The 18351-nt window shown below is 41.2% G+C and overlaps 1 protein-coding gene across 6 annotated transcripts in view; it reads left to right on the top strand.

The window, feature by feature from the left end:
* The window catches only part of NUMB (NUMB endocytic adaptor protein), a 145527-nt gene that overhangs the window by 124407 nt on the left and 2769 nt on the right, over positions 1-18351 (top strand). For 4 of the 6 annotated variants that reach the window (XM_084629908.1, XM_084629905.1, XM_084629906.1 and 1 more), the window contains 6 exons: positions 6535-6609; positions 7211-7351; positions 8738-8939; positions 11218-11520; positions 14341-14490; positions 15444-15596. In XM_084629908.1, the coding sequence (XP_084486034.1) occupies positions 6535-6609; positions 7211-7351; positions 8738-8939; positions 11218-11520; positions 14341-14490; positions 15444-15596 (1024 nt within the window). The remainder of the gene's footprint in view (positions 1-6534; positions 6610-7210; positions 7352-8737; positions 8940-11217; positions 11521-14340; positions 14491-15443; positions 15597-18351) is intronic. The other 2 variants (XM_084629910.1, XM_084629909.1) reach the window with 1 other exon arrangement.

Genomic DNA, 18351 nt, shown 5'->3' with positions numbered 1-18351 from the left:
CTCCAGATGCAGCTGAAGTCAGTCAATCATCCGACCCATCATCCCTTGGACAGACTGGTCCAACTTCCTCTACCAGTCCGGGGCACCTTATGGTGATGGAGATTCAGGGCAGTGTATGCCAGGGCATTCCTCTTGCTTGGTCCCCACCGACTAGGATTATTGTCAATGACATCTCTTTAAGAAGCTGAGGAGCACATCTGGGGTCACTGAAAATTCAGAGCCTGTGGTCAGAACAGGAAGCTTCACTGCATATCAATGTCCTGGAGCTTCAGACCATCTACAGTGCCTGTCACACTTTCCAAGATCACACCAAGGGCTCAGTGGTTCACATACTCACTGACAATACCACCACGATGTATTACGTGAACAGACAAAGGAGGAGCACACAAGTGTTCTGTGTCAGGAGATCTTGCTCTGGCAGTTTTGCATCGGGAAGAACATTACTTTGGTAGCCGATTGATTCTTTACCTCAGGTAGAGTAATTTGCGGATTGACTTAGCAAGTGTTTTCCCCTGAGTTTTGAGGGGGTCTCAGAAGTCCAGTGTTCTGAAGTCCATCTTTCCAGTTTGGGGCATTCCAGTTGACCTATTTGCCACGAGAGACAAGAAATGCCATCTGTTTTGCTCTCTAGAAGCGATGTTCAGTTTGGACTTCCTGACTGATGCTTTTCACTCAGTTGGGAATTGGCACTCATAGAATCATAGAATATCAGGGTTGGAAGGGACCCCAGAAGGTCATCTAGTCCAACCCCCTGCTCGAAGCAGGACCAATTCCCACTTAAATCATCCCAGCCAGGGCTTTGTCAAGCCTGACCTTAAAAACCTCTAAGGAAGGAGATTCTACCACCTCCCTAGGTAACGCATTCCAGTGTTTTACCACCCTCTTAGTGAAAAAGTTTTTCCTAATATCCAATCTAAACCTCCCCCACTGCAACTTGAGACCATTACTCTTCGTTCTGTCATCTGCTACCATTGAGAACAGTCTAGAGCCATCCTCTTTGGAACCCCCTTTCAGGTAGTTGAAAGCAGCTATCAAATCCCCCCTCATTCTTCTCTTCTGCAGGCTAAACAATCCCAGCTCCCTCAGCCTCTCCTCATAAGTCATGTGTTCTAGACCCCTAATCATTTTTGTTGCCCTTCGCTGGACTCTCTCCAATTTATCCACATCCTTCTTGTAGTGTGGGGCCCAAAACTGGACACAGTACTCCAGATGAGGCCTCACCAATGTCGAATAGAGGGGAACGATCACGTCCCTCGATCTGCTCGCTATGCCCCTACTTATACATCCCAAAATGCCATTGGCCTTCTTGGCAACAAGGGCACACTGCTGACTCATATCTAGCTTCTCGTCCACTGTCACCCCTAGGTCCTTTTCCGCAGAACTGCTGCCTAGCCATTCGGTCCCTAGTCTGTAGCGGTGCATTGGATTCTTCCATCCTAAGTGCAGGACCCTGCACTTATCCTTATTGAACCTCATCAGATTTCTTTTGGCCCAATCCTCCAATTTGTCTAGGTCCTTCTGTATCCTATCCCTCCCCTCCAGCGTATCTACCACTCCTCCCAGTTTAGTATCATCCGCAAATTTGCTGAGAGTGCAATCCACACCATCCTCCAGATCATTTATGAAGATATTGAACAAAACTGGCCCCAGGACTGACCCTTGGGGCATTCCACTTGATACTGGCTGCCAACTAGACATGGAGCCATTGATCACTACCCGTTGAACCCATAATCATATCATAAAATGAAGTATGAAAATTCTATTTTAAGGTCATTAAAAGTTCCTAAAGCTTCATTTTCTGAGCGCTGTGCAACACATAAATTAATGTCCTGCCTTTATAGGTGGAAGGGTGTAATTTTTTTAAAATAAAACTTGTCTGTGGTGGAGTTGTGATGAGTAAGCTCAGGTGAAATGGTCAGTACATGTATTCCACTGCCACATGTGTATTTATGTGTAAAGTGTAGGCATGCATATGTCAGGGGCATATGCCTATGTTTGCCAAAAGCTGGGAATGGGCGACGGGACGGATCAGTTGATGATTAACTATTCTCTTCATTACCTCTGGGACACCTGGCACTGGCCACTGTCGGAAGACAGGATGCTGGGCTAGATGGACCTTTTGTCTGACCCAGTATGGCCGTTCTTATGTCTCTGTATATATGCATAGAAATTATAAATGTATCTGTGTATTTTTGTATAGGGTTCAGACTTGAGTTGACACAGCAACAAAATGAATGGAAGCAGCTCATACCTCTTAAGGTTTGTCTACACTGCAATTAAACAGCCCCTTCCCAAGCCAGTTGGATAGGTCAGCTGCAAGTGTTTAATTGCAATATAGATGTTTGGGCTTGGGCTGGAGCCTGGGCTCTAGGACCCTTTGAGGTGGAAGGATCCTGGCAGCCAAAGCCCAAACATCCGTACTGCAATTAAACAGCCCCTTAGCCCTTGCCCTGTGAGCCCGAGACAGCTGGCACAGGCCATCCACATGTCTAATTACAGTGTAGATGTACCCTTAAACTACATCTACACTTGGAGCTAGGAGTGTGATTCTTGGCTCACACAGACATACACTAACTCTCATCAAGCTAGCATGCTAAAAATAGTGTAGCCACAGCACCACAGGCAGTTGTGAGCAGAAGCATGGGCTAGCCACTCTACGAACAAATCTGTGGGGTCCAGATGGGTTTGTACTCAGAGTGGCTAGTCCATGCTGCTGCTCACCTCTGCCTCTGGTGCGGTGGCTACACTACGATTTGTAGTGTGCTAGCTCAATGAGAGCTCCTTTGAGTGTTACACCCCCAGCTCCAAGTGTTGGATGTAGCCTGAGCTATTGTTCTAGTCTAAGGCAGTGCTAACTGGCTGACCTTCAGAAATCTGTCTTAATCGAACTGGCTGGAAACTTGTATTTAAAAATGAAATCTTTTATTTTGCAGTATCTGAGTCAGCTAGGTGCATAGTGGTCAGGATTGTTTTACTTTGCTGTTTTAAAGCTTTTAATGTCACAAAACTTGCATATAGACATGTGACTCAGTAATTCCATATTGCCTCTTAATTTTAACACCTTAACTGCCATGAGAAACACTATTCTTTAGAAAAGAACTTGACTTCAGTCTGCTGCTTTCTTCTACTACTGATGTCCATTTTTAGGCATTGATGTAACCCCCTGGTCAGGGGCCTGCACTTTAACAGCATTGATATAATCCAAAAGCTACCTGTGTGGCGTTGAGAGGCTGCTATAGTCTCTGCATATATCCTTGGTGGAGATCAAGATGGAGTTACCTAATAACATAGGTTGAGACTTTTGGTCCAGCATATCTTGTTAATTTGTGTGTCTAGTACTTTCAGTGCCTATAACTTTTGGCTTTTGCTCACTCACGCTTTGTTGATTATACTTGATGTAATACCACTGGGGTCTCTGGCACAACTTAATCTATATAGCCTGGTGAATAGGATGTCTTCTGTCATGGTGGAGTCAATACTTCATGCACTCTGTCTTGGCAGCCCCAAATATTGCTAACACAGTAAGTGCCATATGTACAGATACCCATATCTTCATTCTAACCATTGACACAATCCTCTCATTTTGCTCCACTAATTATGGGAGGAGTTCTTTGCACTTTGTGCTTTGTTAGGATTCAAGAATGCTGTCAGCATTCCCTTCACACTGTTTAGTATTTTGAACCAAGCTGGGAAGGATAGGCTAAGGATTCAGCAGATGGAAGAGCTGTAGAAAGTCCACACTTCTAAGGGGACAGAAAAGGAGAACGTCACTAGTTGAATTTTAGAGGATCTGGGACTGTGCAAAAAGGATAAACAAAGCTTTCCCATTTTTAATGTAAAGACTATCAAGGATCTCCAGTGAAAATGGGAGTTCCTTGCTGAAGTCTTCCAATAATCGGGCTTCATTATCTACCTAATTCTTGACTAGGTGATAGAATAAGAGGGCAACAACCTTCGGAATAATTTTCAACTCGGTATAAAAAATAGCACAACAAACATCTTGTGCTAAGAGACTGCAGGCTATGTTTCACTACATTTAGAATACAGACTGCAAGGACTATAGTATGAATTCTGTTAATTTGTTTTTGAGGTAAGTCTTAAAGGTGGGCTCTAGTAGGAAAGTTTCAATCCTTGATTTAGGAGGTGACAGTCTTATGCTGGCAAACTTGAATTTGCGCTGTGCAAGAAGTGGCATACATATTCTCATCTTCTAGTCTCTTCACTCTGAGAAATACATGGAGGAGTTTCATGGCTTCATTAAATTGGGATTTGGCGATATGTGAGTAAAGGATGAGGATATAGTTTTCTTGGGATCAATGCTTGCTTCTAGAAGCACATGGCTGAGTTTGTTTTCTAAAAAGAGTTGTATCAAGTTTTGCTTCTTTAGTAGATTTTGAAAAGACCCTTCCCCGAAGCTTTACTCTCCTGGAATGAGGTCGTATTTACTCTTTGGAGAAAGTTGTTTTCCTTATTCTTCCCACCCAGCTTCATCACATACCTTTGTTTTTTCGTGACTTTTATATTTGCTGAAACAAAGATATTGATTAACATTATGGATGGTTTAAAAGAAACTGGTATCCGTTTTAAAAGAAGTCAAAGGAGAGACATCTAGATTTGTGAAGAATTTTGAAGTTATGGAAGTTGTTGATTGAGAGCTGGGAGCACAGGCCCAAAGAGTGTGGCTATCCCATATTTACTGCCTTCTAAAACAAAGAATTTTAGAAATCATTTATTTATATATTGCAATATTTTCTGTTTGTTCAGCCTGGCTGATAACCTACATTTTAAAACTGGGCCCCTTTCCATAGCTTTCTTCCCTGAAGTCCTCTAAATTAATCTTCCTTACAGTTCGGTTCCAGGTACCATAATCAGTGTTTATCTTAATGTGCTGGTCTTCCCCCTCTATCTCGCTGATTCAGAAATCAGGGACAGTCGGTTGCAGTTACAACAAACTACAAAGTCCTCTTCTCCCTCTCCCCTCCCCCCCCTTCATCTTTCCTCTGATAATGTAACCACTGTAATACAAGTGAAGGCTTACCACTCCAGCACACCCAATAGAATATCCTATCCATACACTGTAATTCTAAAATCAGTATTGCATAAATGGAACATTCATTGGCTTTAAATTGGGATGAATCATAGATTTCAGCAGTGTTCAGGTGCTTTATGTATGAGGATAAGTAACTCATGGAAATCCGTGATGTAGCCATAGAGGAACCATTTTAAAAAACGCAGTTCTTACACAGGAAGGCCACCAGAGATCACTCATTCATCCACACTTCTGCTGCTATGCTCCATTGCAGTGGCCTGAGGGGTGATACCCAAAGGTCTCCCTGAGATGGCTGTTTATAGTACTGACCGTTGTGGTGTGATGGAAGCCTAGTGTATAAAACAAACCAGGAAGAAAGGAAATTGTTTATCTGGCTGAGACATGAAAAGGATAGGTAAGCATGAAAACCTGAAGTATAGATCCTTTTTATTTTTTTTATTTAACTTTTTTAGTCAGGAGTAGGAAAATGCAATACTTTGGAAAAGAAATTTTTCTTCTAGCTGCATTTCTGAGTAACAACCAGCAAAATGGTGTTTTTAACTAAACTGAGAAACTGCTCCATCTCTAATGTGAGATGTCATTCTTTAAAAATTGTTTTATCTGATGGGTGTTATGCAGTATTTTGCTATTTTCTCTTAAATGAAACAGTTTAATATCCAAAAAATAAATGGCACTTTTAGCTTTTCAAGTTCTTCCTCTCAGCTTCCCATGTTTCTGTTGGTCTCTACTCAGAGCAGGTAAAAGCTCCCACAGTCAAATTTTGGATGCTTGCCAAAGTGCTCCATGTAAAATATTAACCTTTTCATCTTATAACACAATGCTTTCTAGACATATTAAACATTTTAATAAAGATTTAATAAAGATTTCCTTAAGTGTCCCTGCACGTTTAGTGCATAGCTAATAGCTGAAGAACACATTTACTGTTAATGCTAAGTGCAAGTATTATGCATTAAAGGTGCATAGCACTAATAACATTTTGCAGGTGATTCTAATACTGTGATTTAAGGTGATGCCGTGATTCTGCCACACGATTATTGGGGGAGAGGGCTAGGGTGGTGGAAAGATCAGGTAAGAATTCTTACATTGTTTAAACTTGTGCTATAGAAGCTACCTGTGGTGTAACTCCTTATGCATTAGTGTTATCTGACTTTTTAATTTTCTTGGTTGACCTTTTTAAATGGGTGAACAATTCAATCTTGAATTCTTTGCCTATAAATGAAAGTATTAACCTGTCTTTAATTTCACCTGTTCTATTCCTTTCCCTTCCCCTGCCCCCCCTCATTTGCATTGTGTTTCTGAAAGACTGGCTTTGGCTTGGTTCTCTGAATGTTTTGCAGTTTGATTTGAGTATCTGGCTTTGGGCATCTCTACTGAACTTGGACTTCATCTGCACTTACTATTGTGGTTCTTGGAAAGCGGAAGTAGGTGTACAATCTGAAAACACTGCTGTAATACTGTGTTTTTCCCTTTTCTTCCCTTGAAAGACTGGAAAGAAGGCAGTTAAGGCAGTCCTGTGGGTTTCGGCAGATGGACTCAGAGTTGTAGATGAGAAAACTAAGGTGAGACTTTGATTTTACATTGTATCAAAATGCCTCTAATCTTTGGTACCCCTGTTCTTTTTTGGACAAGTACTTGTCCACTGAAAGAGAGACCTACATGCACGTGACCAGTTTAATTATTCATTACGTAGTGAAAATAAACTGAAATTTGTAGTGAACCATTTGAAATGCATATTTTTACTGTCTTATTCTGCAGTGCACCCTGTGCTCATCTGACTAAACATAGCAGTTAATGTGAGCCTGGAATTCTGTTTTTGTTTAATCTGCCAGGAAAGCACATTTTCCTAATCATTTCTATCCATGTAGTACATGCAGAGTTCCCCTGACCCTGATGTCCTTTATGTACTAGTAGAGATACATGAGAGATTAATGTATAAAGAAATTTATATTGATCAATCCAGTTTACAGTGCATCTGAAGTTCCAGATCATTGTATCTTATGAGCAAGCTTCCAAAAATGCAGCAAGGGAGTTAAATAAAACGTACAGTAAGGAGAATCATATGTCTCTGAGATTTAGGTAGGTAACATGGAAAATGACTTGTTTTTTTTAAGTAAGCACCTGTTTACACTCTTGTTTTTTTGGGGTGGGGGTTTCCTTTAGGATCTTATAGTTGATCAGACAATAGAGAAGGTTTCTTTCTGTGCTCCGGACCGAAATTTTGACAGGGCATTCTCTTATATCTGTCGAGATGGCACTACCCGGCGTTGGATATGCCACTGCTTCATGGCTGTAAAGGACACAGTAAGTTGAGTGTGATAGGGTCTGCATTTAGCTTCTGCTCTGGCTAGAAGGAGGAAGAGCTGCACCCCACAGATTTTTGAAGTCTATATGTAATAAAACTTAAATTTATCTAGAGAATATGCTCCAAAGGGTTTTTACCCTAAACCAAAATATTGTATTACTATTTGGTTGCAATTCTATGGTTGCAGTTCTAATTTTTTGTTTGAATTGTTTGCTTCCCGATTTGTGGTAGCCTAGTCATCTTATGGAGAGAGATGGTACCCAGCACGGTGTATAAATGGAAGGCAGTCAGAACAGAACTACACATTTAAAAATAAAGACAGAAGATACTTGTATCTGAAAATGTATACAGCTGAAAACTGAAATAGAAATGACAGTCTGAGGTAAAAACTCTATAGAGGGTAATTATAGACTTGGTGGTAGTGTTTTGAGGCCTCTTGTGTGCAAACGCACATAGAAGGCAAAGTAATTCTGATCCTCAGAATTAAAATTAAACTGCATAAATTGTGATAACCTTTGGCTTATAAAAATTAAAAGGAGACTGGGAAGCTGGTTACTTCTGTTGCAACTTATAGGACAGTAAGTTTTTTTGAATTCCAGACATCAGCAGTAATATTGGAGTTGTCTTTTAGAAGGCTTGAAAGCTTTTTATACAATAATAAAATAACTTTGTGTGCCTACATCCAGGCCAGCCAAGGTCAAACTAGACTGAGTCATGAAGATTCTTAGCGTTTCACTGCTGTTGTGATGAACCTCCCTTCCTGGCCTCTCATTTTCTAAATAGGGGGATAAGATGTGGGGAAGCTCCCTTTTGTATCACAGTAGCCTGTTCTTTGTTTAGTAAAACTGGGGTTGTTATGGAACCATTGTAAATCTTAATCTTGAGCATATTATGGACAGCTATTTTTCAAAAAGTCTGCCTCTAAGTACTAGTTTAGGTCTGCAGTCAGGGTCATTACAGGAACAAGTATTCAAGATTTGTGAGCCAGAGAGAGCCCTATGAAAATTTTCTACCTCTGTAACAGTGGCAACCTTTTGGACTTGAGTGCTTGCTACTCCAAAAAATGGCTTTACGGAGTTCCCTCTGAGCACAGTTGAACCCAAAGGCAAATTATTCCACTAGTATCTTAGTCGCAGTTGAACTAAACAGCATATCTGGAAAACTCTTACGCTGGGCTTTTCCAGCAATGTTTGTGTAGTAACAGAAGAGAGTCTTTGTACGCAAAGGGTTAATTTAAACCCATGCAGTATGACCAGGCCTAGCAGTTATCTGAGGCTCCTTAATTAGATTCTTCTTGGGAAAGGCAACTATCACTGAGTAATACACAAAACACATGTATGTATGGTTGTGCCAGTTCCTATATGATGCAATGTCTTCTTGTACAGGGGGAACGGTTGAGTCATGCTGTGGGCTGTGCGTTTGCAGCATGCCTGGAGCGAAAGCAAAAACGAGAGAAGGAGTGTGGAGTGACTGCCACCTTTGATGCCAGCAGAACCACATTCACAAGAGAGGGATCTTTCAGGGTCACCACAGCTACTGAGCAAGCAGAAAGAGAGGAAATAATGAGACACATACAGGATGCTAAAGGTAAAGGACTGCAAGTTGTGTGATTTTTTTGCTTACCATGGACAATCTGTACAAGTGACTCATAGTCTATGCAGAGAATAAAGGATTAACTTCTCCACAAACTCCTACAGTTCTGGGAAAAACAAGGCTAATCACATAGTGCAGCATGCTTGTCATTCGCTGAACATTTAATGTCCACGTAAAGATATGAAATGATCCCAGCTGCCTTCACTTCCCTACATGCCCCCCTAGAAAATCACAAAACATTGATCCATGTGTGAATGCAACTAGAAAGCTTCTACTTTTTGTTTGTTTTCTTAGCAGGTAGGTTAAAAGGTGTCTTGTAGAGGGAAGATGGTAGGTCCCAGGATAAAGGGATTTATAATGAAAATGGTCCAGGGACTTTTAAAAAGCTTTAAAAAAAAAAAAAAAATCAGTAAGGAAAAAAGATAAAATCCAGCCATTTTTGAAGAGTTTTAAACTCTGGCTTTAGACCAAAAATATCTCCCTGGTTTTGATGATACTGTCCAATTTGCTGGAAAACTGATGGCTTTATACCCAAAGAGAAAATATTGGAGATGTAAAGGTATCCTTTGAGTCAGTTGCATTTGTCACGTTTTCTTCATTAGTCAGATGAATAAGTGATAATGGGGTTATACAGAATTGCACAGTCAGAATGAGGGACCTGAAGTAAAGGTGTTAAAGGGTCTAGAATGTTTTAGGGTTTGTGTAAAGATGGCTCCATCTTCAGACCCCAATTTTTTTGTCAAATAAATAAACTATAAAATGAGTTGGGGCCTTCTGTATTTTCTAGTAACCTAGTAATATTACAAAAAGTAGTATTCTCCATTGTTTGTCTGACAATTCAGTAGAAGTTATCTCTAATAAAAACTCCCATAACAAGTTTCATACTTCCTCTCTGAACTTGCTAAACCCTAATCTTGAGATATCTTGTAGTCTTCATCAGCTACCCACTATTCCTGATACATCAATTTTAAAACTTACTAACTGAAGCTTTAACTCAGAAGTCAATGTAACTCCAGGGCATGAATCACAGAAATCATGCCTCAAGGTGTGAAATCTTTTTCAAGGAAGACTTATTAAAGTTTTTTCAGTTGAGTGAACAGCGTTCTGAGTAGTTGTGGCTAATAGGAATTGAAGGGGGCGGGACAGCCCAGTAAGTTCCTTCTTTTAATACTTACCACTTTAGATATCTCCAAAGTAATGTTTGTCTTTCAGATCTCTCTATTTGTTCTGTTGAAGCCTGTTGAAAGAAATTCACTGTTTTAAGAGGTGCTTGGAAAGCAGCAGCACTGTACAGTTGAGAGGGTTCTGTGCATGCTGGTTTCTCTACTTAGTGATGTTTAATTCTCCTAAAAATGACGTATGCCACAGCTAGAGAGGTGCATTTTTATACCATATCCCATCCATCATGAGTTGTAGCACATCTAATATTCTAGTAAAGAGTGCCTCCTAGGCCGGAATTATTGTTGTAGTGGTTTAGTATTGTCAATCTGATATGTGGACATTAGTTTGTAAGTGCATTCACTCGTGACCTAATCTGGGCTTAAACTTCTACATGTCCAAAACTAAGTTTGGTCCACTGCTTCACCAGGAAGTAGGTTTCAAGTGACATAACAAAAAATTAAGTATCTGTGCTCTTACTTTGAGCAGCTTTTGGTGAAAATGTAACTAGTGACTGGCAGCTGCTCTGTCTGGAAAGGTAAATACAACTGAAAATCTGCCTCTTCATCCTGTTCTGAGGTAAACCAGAGACTTTGGCTTTCTGGGACATGTAAATTGTTTAGTGACTTAATTGAATAGAAGTAACACTAACAATTCTGTCCATATGCTGTTCACCTCACAATTTTGCACAAGTTTATAAAATAAGAATGGGGCTGTATTTTTAATCTTACAAGCTTTTGTGTGTGTGTTTGTTTTGGGTTTTTTGAGCCAGAAGTAAAACTGAATTCCTATTGGTTTAGGAACACTTGACATATCCCCACCACCAAGCAGCTAAAAAGGAATATACATTTTACACAGCGCCTGTCCATGTAAAGTGCATGGTCTGTCTTAGTGTTAAATACACGTGTGTGCAAACAGTTGCCAATGGTGAAATGAACAGCTGTAGAGAACTGATTTTTCTGTTGTAATATTAACACTTTGAGCGACAAAGGCAGTTTTAACTATAATTACAGCAAGTTTATCCTCTGAAAACACACCAATACTGCTGACCCAGGAAAAGTGTTTAGCAGTGCTTCACTTTCCTAAACTTTTATGTTCTGTTTTCTTTTCACAGCTGAAACAGAAGTGAAAACAGCAGCAGCTCCCAGTGCTACACCCAGCAATACTGCCCAATCTCCTGGCTCCCCAACCTCTCCCACTGCTGACATCACTGCTTCTATAGATAAAGAGATGAATCATCCCCATGCTATCCCACGAAGGCATGCCCCTATAGAGCAACTTGCTAGGCAAGGCTCTTTCCGAGGTTTCCCTGCCCTTAGCCAGAAGATGTCCCCCTTTAAACGCCAGCTGTCATTGCGAATAAATGAGCTGCCTTCAACAGTGCAAAGAAAGACAGACTTCCCCATGAAGAACTCAGGTAAAAGCAAGTGTGTGTTCTACCACAGTGGTTCTCAACCAGGAGTCCGGGGCCCCATGTGGGGCCATGAGCAGGTTTCAGGAGGTCCACCAAGCAAGGCCAGCATTAGACTTTCTGAGGCTCAGGGCAGAAAGCCGAAGTCCCACTGCATGGGGCTGAAGCCTGAGCATTATAGCTTCACAGGGGGCCCCTGCAGCATGGGGCCCCAGGCAGTTGCCCTGCTTGCTACCCCTTAACTCCGGCCCTGGCTTTTATATGCAGAAAAACAGTGGTTGTGACACAGGTGGCCCGTGGAGTTTTTATAGCATGTTGTGAGGGGCCTCAGAAAGAAAAAGGGTGAGAACCCCATCTGAGGAAGTGAGCTGTAGCTCACGAAAGCTTATGCTCTAATAAATTGGTTAGTCTCTAAGGTGCCACAAGTCCTCCTTTTCTTTGTACTGTAACATTGTCCTTTGCAAATGCAGAAGACAAAAGCTTCCTGCATGCTTCTTACCTCCTGGTTTTAACCATGCAGCTAACTTGCTCAGTGCTGTTTAATGTGCCAGTTCCTTCTTTCCACTTCACTTCAGATGGCCTGCCACTAACAAAAGTGTCACAGCTCAGAAGAACTATGTTGGCAGGGAAGGGATTAGGGTTTCAAATGTAAATCATCAGCACAAGGTAAACTGACTTGTTCTTGGTGTTTGAGACTTCCAAGAAAAGCTCAGGAAGAGGTGTTGGTGAATTAGTAGGTAGCACTCTTTGCTCTGTCATTAAACCAAAGCCAGGTGTGATGGTAGGGGGCTCTGTACTAATAATGGCTTTTGAGATGTAAAATGCTAAAGTCTTGACCACTTGTGATCATTAAAGATCCTATGACCTTTTTCGCAAGTGTTATCCTAGAGGTCCCTGTCAAATTCTGACTCCCTAAATTCTTCTTCAGAGCAGTTAAATGAGCTGCTTTTGCCTCCCCAATGAAAACAACTTTTAGTATTAAGTGGTGCAAAGTGGCTGTATTTCAGTAGTGTGTGGTGCCATGTCAATTAAACTTCGAAGCTTTCACACTAAATCATCCCAATACAAATGTAAGTAGTGACAATTATGCAATATAGTAATAAAATTATATACGCACACTAGAATCCCAGTAAGTAGGATATCCTGCTGCATGGCTTATATTCTGATAGCCCCATTTTAAAGATCTGTAACCTTAAAGTTTAAAAAAAAAAAAACTGAATAACGACCAAAACGGGCAGTATTTACATGTCTTTATTTGTTAATCTTTTCATCTTTAAGCTCTGATGTTAAAGCAGAAGTTGCCAAATTTCACATCTGTTTAGCATCTGGTAATGAACAACTTAGTACTAGCTAAATACATTCATGTTAAGAATTTATTCTATTACTGTCCCATTTTTGCAGTTGTCATTTCCTTTCAGTATCGGGTTAAATGGGTTCTTTGGGAGGTGTCTTGATTAAGCATGTCCCATTTAAGTGGCATACACTCCATTTGCTTTAGCCCAGTCTTCCTTTCAGAGTAGGAGCCGTGTTAGTCTGTATTCGCAAAAAGAAAAGGAGTACTTGTGGCACCTTAGAGACTAACCAATTTATTTGAGCATAAGCTTTCATGAGCTACAGCTCACTTCATCATCCGATTAGTTACGAAAGCTTATGATTAGCTCACGAGAGCTCATGCTCAAATAAATTGGTTAGTCTCTGAGGTGCCACTAGTACTTCTTTTCTTTTTCCCAGTCTTCCTGAATTTTTCAGGTCACTTGTAATCTCTGCAATCCTGTTTTGCTTCCATTGCTTGCATGTACTGCTGAATGGTGTAGGGCTGATATCCAGAGGCACTTTTGGAGAGCAATGCAAGTAGGAATATCTGGAAAATCTGACACTGCCGCACCATTTGCCAAAAATACGTCTCTCTTTTTCCACACACATACGGACACTGGGAAATGTGGTCGAGTCTAGTTATGGAATAGACATATAAAAGCTTAACTGTCATAGTTTTATTAAAAAGAAATATACATAAATTTAAGCTGACGTAGTAGTAAGGATGTGGCACAATCAAGGTGAGTTCCCATTATACATCAAATGGGTTCTTAACAAATGATGATATTGAATTATACCACATGAGCTGTAATGCCTAGGCAGTGTCAACCTCACTTTGTATTTCCTGGCTTTTCCTGTCACAGCCGTAATACTATACAAGTAAGGAATTGTCAGTGGTGTTCCTTACAGCTTCACTTTCGGGAAAACCCATCCCACAATATACCTTTTAGAGGGCAAAGCATGTGATCATTTCCTGAATGGCAGCTACGCCTTCTGCTAATACATCTTCTTAGCTCCTGTGAGCTGCTGTCCTGCAGTTTGAAGCATATCATTTGAATAGTAACATCCATCTTGCATCTTGAATCAGATGCCTTGTGAGCCATTGATATGTTGCATAGGACAATATAATGTACAACTGTCTTATGTCTGTAACAAAGCTGTGTTAGAACTTATTGTCTGAACTTCCTGGGAACAAAACCTGATACAATTACATGTTAAAAATGGATGGCCTGTCCTATCAACCAGGAGATAGACCATTAGAAACTCACTTCAAAACTGGAAAACAAATACTCCACTTTCTCTCAAGGATAAAACTCCCCAGATATGCTGGATATGGCTTTGTATTTCTACTGCCAAGTCTTCACCGTGGATTGAAAGGGTGGTAAACCCAATCTACGTATAAGGCTATCCAAGTCAACAGAAGGAATATCTTGTGAGATAAGGACAATATTTACTTCATCTTTTCTGTATCCCTTAACTTTCTATGAGTAATGATCCGTGTTTAATTTTCAGTCCCTGAGATGGAAGGGGAAGTGGACAGCATTAGCTCCCTGTGCTCCCAGATTACTAATGCTTTCAGCACACCGTCAGAGGACCCCTTCTCCTCTGCTCCTATGACAAAACCAATCACTGTAGTTGCACCACAGTCTCCTGCCTTTCAAGGTTTGTAACTTTTAAGCTTGCATGGACATGCTGGATGATGCTTGTATTTATGTAATTTTGCTTTCCAGTAGCATGCCATCACCATAATGTCTCAGATTTCCTCTTGCACAACCATTATATCATCTGCAGTTTGAAGACACATTCTGCTTTATTCATCTCATGTGCGTATAGCTGTTTGTTTCCTCTGTTTTGTTTATCTCCCAAAAAAGATTCATACACCATCCCCAAAATTGTGTTATGTCCATGGGTTGGAGGGGGAGAGAGATAATGGCTACCTTACTATTCCGGCTACTGAATTGTAGTGCGGTCTTAAATGGGGTGCCAGTGTATGCAAGTCCGATGCAGAGGGCCCCTCGAACTGGAGATCACAGATGAAGCATGTATAGGACACCCGAATCATCAATTTGTTCTAAAACATGGAGACATTTTAACATGAGGGGTGATGAGTGGGAGTTATATAATTGTGTTACTGGCCTCAGATTTTTTAGTATATATGAAATCCTGTGAATGGAAGCGAGTATTATTATGGCAGAACTTCATTTTTTTTAAGCACAGAGAAAACAATCAGTTGCATTTAAGTGTTCTGTTGTGACTTTCACTGCATTGTAATAATTTCCATTCTGATTCTCTCTGCATACCTGCTTTTATTTCAGCCAGTTTGAAACAGCTTTATTCATAAAACTAGCTTCTTATTTACTGATAGGATTTTAGAAAATCCACAGTCCAACTGTGTAGCTAACAGTTGATTTGGTAGAATTAAAATAACTGGCTTTATAAAGTTTGAATGGGCTGTAAATTAGTCACTGTTCCAAACTGAGCTAATTTACACAAGCTTTTGTCATGTGTGTTTGTACAAGTGGCGTATGTTGGCAGGAATGACAAGGCCCTTTCCTCCAGTCAGCTGCATGCCTTGCATGAATTAATTGCAATGTTGTTGTCTGCTCCCATTTTAGTTAATGGCACTGCCTCTGCCTTCTGTGTGCTTGCTGTTAAACCATCCCAAGCTGCTGTAGCACCCACAGCTATGCCAGTTCGTGAAACCAATCCTTGGGCTCATGCCCCTGCTGCTCCTGCTGCTAATACTGGAGCTGCAGCCACATTCTCTGGTAAGATTGGGTGTAGGTCCTCTGAGTTGTTTTGAGAACTTAGGGTCAAAAGTATGATTGAGCCCCTGGGACAGCTACAAATGTGTCTCATTTAAGGAGTGGAAGGGACAGTGACAAAAGCTGGAAGTAGAAGGTTTTTACCCAAGTGGTAGAGGGGAGCCATGAACTGGGTAGTTATGGGATTATAGGCTGTACTGTGAGTTTTGTTTTAGCACCTGATGATTTTCTTAAGTTGCAAAAAGGCAAGTCATGGAAATTTAGAGCAAAGAAAATTCGGTGTTGTTTCTATACCTAAAATACCCTTTTATTGGCGCTAATAAGGGGAGTTTAATCTGGTGGTGTACTGTCTTCATTATCTGACCCTTTTGGAAAGTAAAGCTGCCCCTGAGCAGTTGGTCTGGCCCTCGAGGAAGCCATGGCCTTGTATACATGGGAAAGGTTTTTTGGTATAAGCTATGGTGTGAATTTAAACCAATATAGTTATACCAGTATAACTACCCCACACATAGGCACTCTTGTTCCGGTCACTTTTTGATATAGGTTATGTTGCTTGGGAATAGATTTAAGCTAAATGAAAAAGCCATCTTTATTTCAGAGTAAATGTCTACATGGGATTGGAGGGTTGTTATACCTGCAGAACTTTCCTAATAGACAGGCCCTAAACTCCTGCTCTGATAGCTTTCCAGGCAGCCAAAGGTTTAATTTTGCCACTCAAATGTTTTCAGCTGTTTAGCATCACATCCAGGGATGGATTATCCACAGATCCTTGAATCCAGCCCTACACACCAAGGTAGCTCGTGTAATGACAGCAGTAGACTCTTGATCTGTGGATACAGTGTCTCCACTTATTTCTGCCAAAGTCAGAGAGCTCTCTCTGCCTGATTTTAGGTATTAGACAGTTGTTAACTCACTGTTCACAGAGATTCTCTTCTATTTCAGCAAAACACTAAGCAGCATTTGCACTATAGTACTGCCTCCTTGCCTTCCTGGTTTCCCTTTCCTTCATGGTTGGAAAGCTGACATGGGGAGAGGAAGAAGGGGACCAGGGGAACTTGAGAAGGGAAGAAAGGAAGAACTTGGAAGGAGGGAGAAATTATATGGAATCTAAACTGTGTTGAGAAATGAGTTAAAAGTTGAACTGCTAGGAAAAATATACTGAAATCTTGAGAATTGAACATTGCAGAAAAATTAGACAGAGGTTAACAGACTGAATTATGTAGGAAAAGAGTAAGGAAAGAGTGGAGATGAAGGAAGGGAGAGAAGGAAGAACAAAACAAAGGTGTCATAGTAAGTACAGTTTAACTATTTTATTGAATGTTGCAAGTTGTTAAATACACATTCCAAAGGTTTGAGTGTATATATGCAATACAAAGAGTGTGTGTCTTGTCTACTATTTTAAAAATACATTTGCAGTCCCACATTTAGGTAATGGAAAATGAGTACCTTAGGAGGAGCCCTAAAGTGTTCATGAATTCCTAGTCCCATGAGATCCAACCTCCTGTAAAAATCCTAAAATCCATCAGGGCAAGGATATTCAAACAACAACCCCTCCCCCTGAGATCCCTCCACTAAATAATGGAATTTGTAACAAGTTCAGTCTTAGTCACTGTGGGACAGAGCATTTTGTCGCTAGGTCACAGATTCCAGTCTGGCCTCAGTCATAATGCTAAAGTTTTATTGCCATCTAAAAACCTTGGCCTATGTACAATTGGTGGTTGGTCTGAGTGGCCGGGATTTCTAATAGGCAGGTTATCAGCACTCTTGTGGGCTGTAAGTAGAAAGACCAAAGCTTAAATTGGCTATGCGACAGAACTACCATCCTTACCCAACTGGGATGGTTCCTCTCAGCTCAGGGCTAATAGGCAGTGGAGAGAACTCATATAGTTGCCTGTCATCTACATGTTCTGTTGATGAATAAGACTTTAGTCTCCAGGGCTTCCAATCAAGCACTATTCACAGTCGCTTAAATAGTTTTGGAAAATGAGGGACAAGAAAGAAGACAAGATAAAGAATAGGAAGTAGAGGAAAGAGATTTTGTGATCCTGCTAATTAAGTAAAAAAACCAAAGATACTGTTGTTACCACCATAGCTTGCTACAGCTTGAATTCGAAGGCCTTGTCTACACTACAAAGTTTTGTTGGTAAAAGCTGCCTTTTGCTGACAAAACAGGGGAGGTGTACACACTACAGAGCTACTTTTGGCAGCAAAAGGAAACCACATTGACAAGAGGCATAGGGCTTTCTGTGGCAAAGTTAAAGTGACAAAGCATCAGTGTAGACACTGCTGTTTGTTTTGTTGACATAACTGGCTTCCACCAGAATCCTACAATGCTTGCCAGGACTGCTTTGCTCACTGTTTTGAACTCTGCTGCCCTGCGGGCATGCCCCTCTCCTCCCTTCCTCCCCCCCATTTCAAAGCTCCGGGAAGTATCTGACAGCTGAGCGTGCTGCTCTGTTTGGGGAACAAAGAGCAAATAATTGGAATGCTCCTGTTCTGTTCTCAGCACTAGGAACACAGGGGCATGCAGACTGCTGCTGGGGGTGGGGAGGGAGGGAGGGACTGTTGTGCTGCTTTGACATTCCTCAGTTCAGAGAGCTCATGGAGCTGGTTGCTGCTCCTGGCAGCTGAGGAGGCTGTGGGAGAACTCGACGGGAATCATAGAACCGCAGGCAGAGTGGGCTGCTTTGGGAGAGACTGCTGTGCTGAGCAGAGCTGGGGGCTGATGCTGATGCGTGGGGGGGGGGTCCCCCTCTCC

This window comes from Lepidochelys olivacea (assembly GCF_965140295.1).
Source record: "Lepidochelys olivacea isolate rLepOli2 genome assembly, chromosome: 6".
NCBI lineage: Eukaryota > Metazoa > Chordata > Testudines > Cheloniidae > Lepidochelys > Lepidochelys olivacea.
Note: the sequence above shows the minus strand (reverse complement) of the source record. Positions and strands in the feature narration are given on the sequence as shown.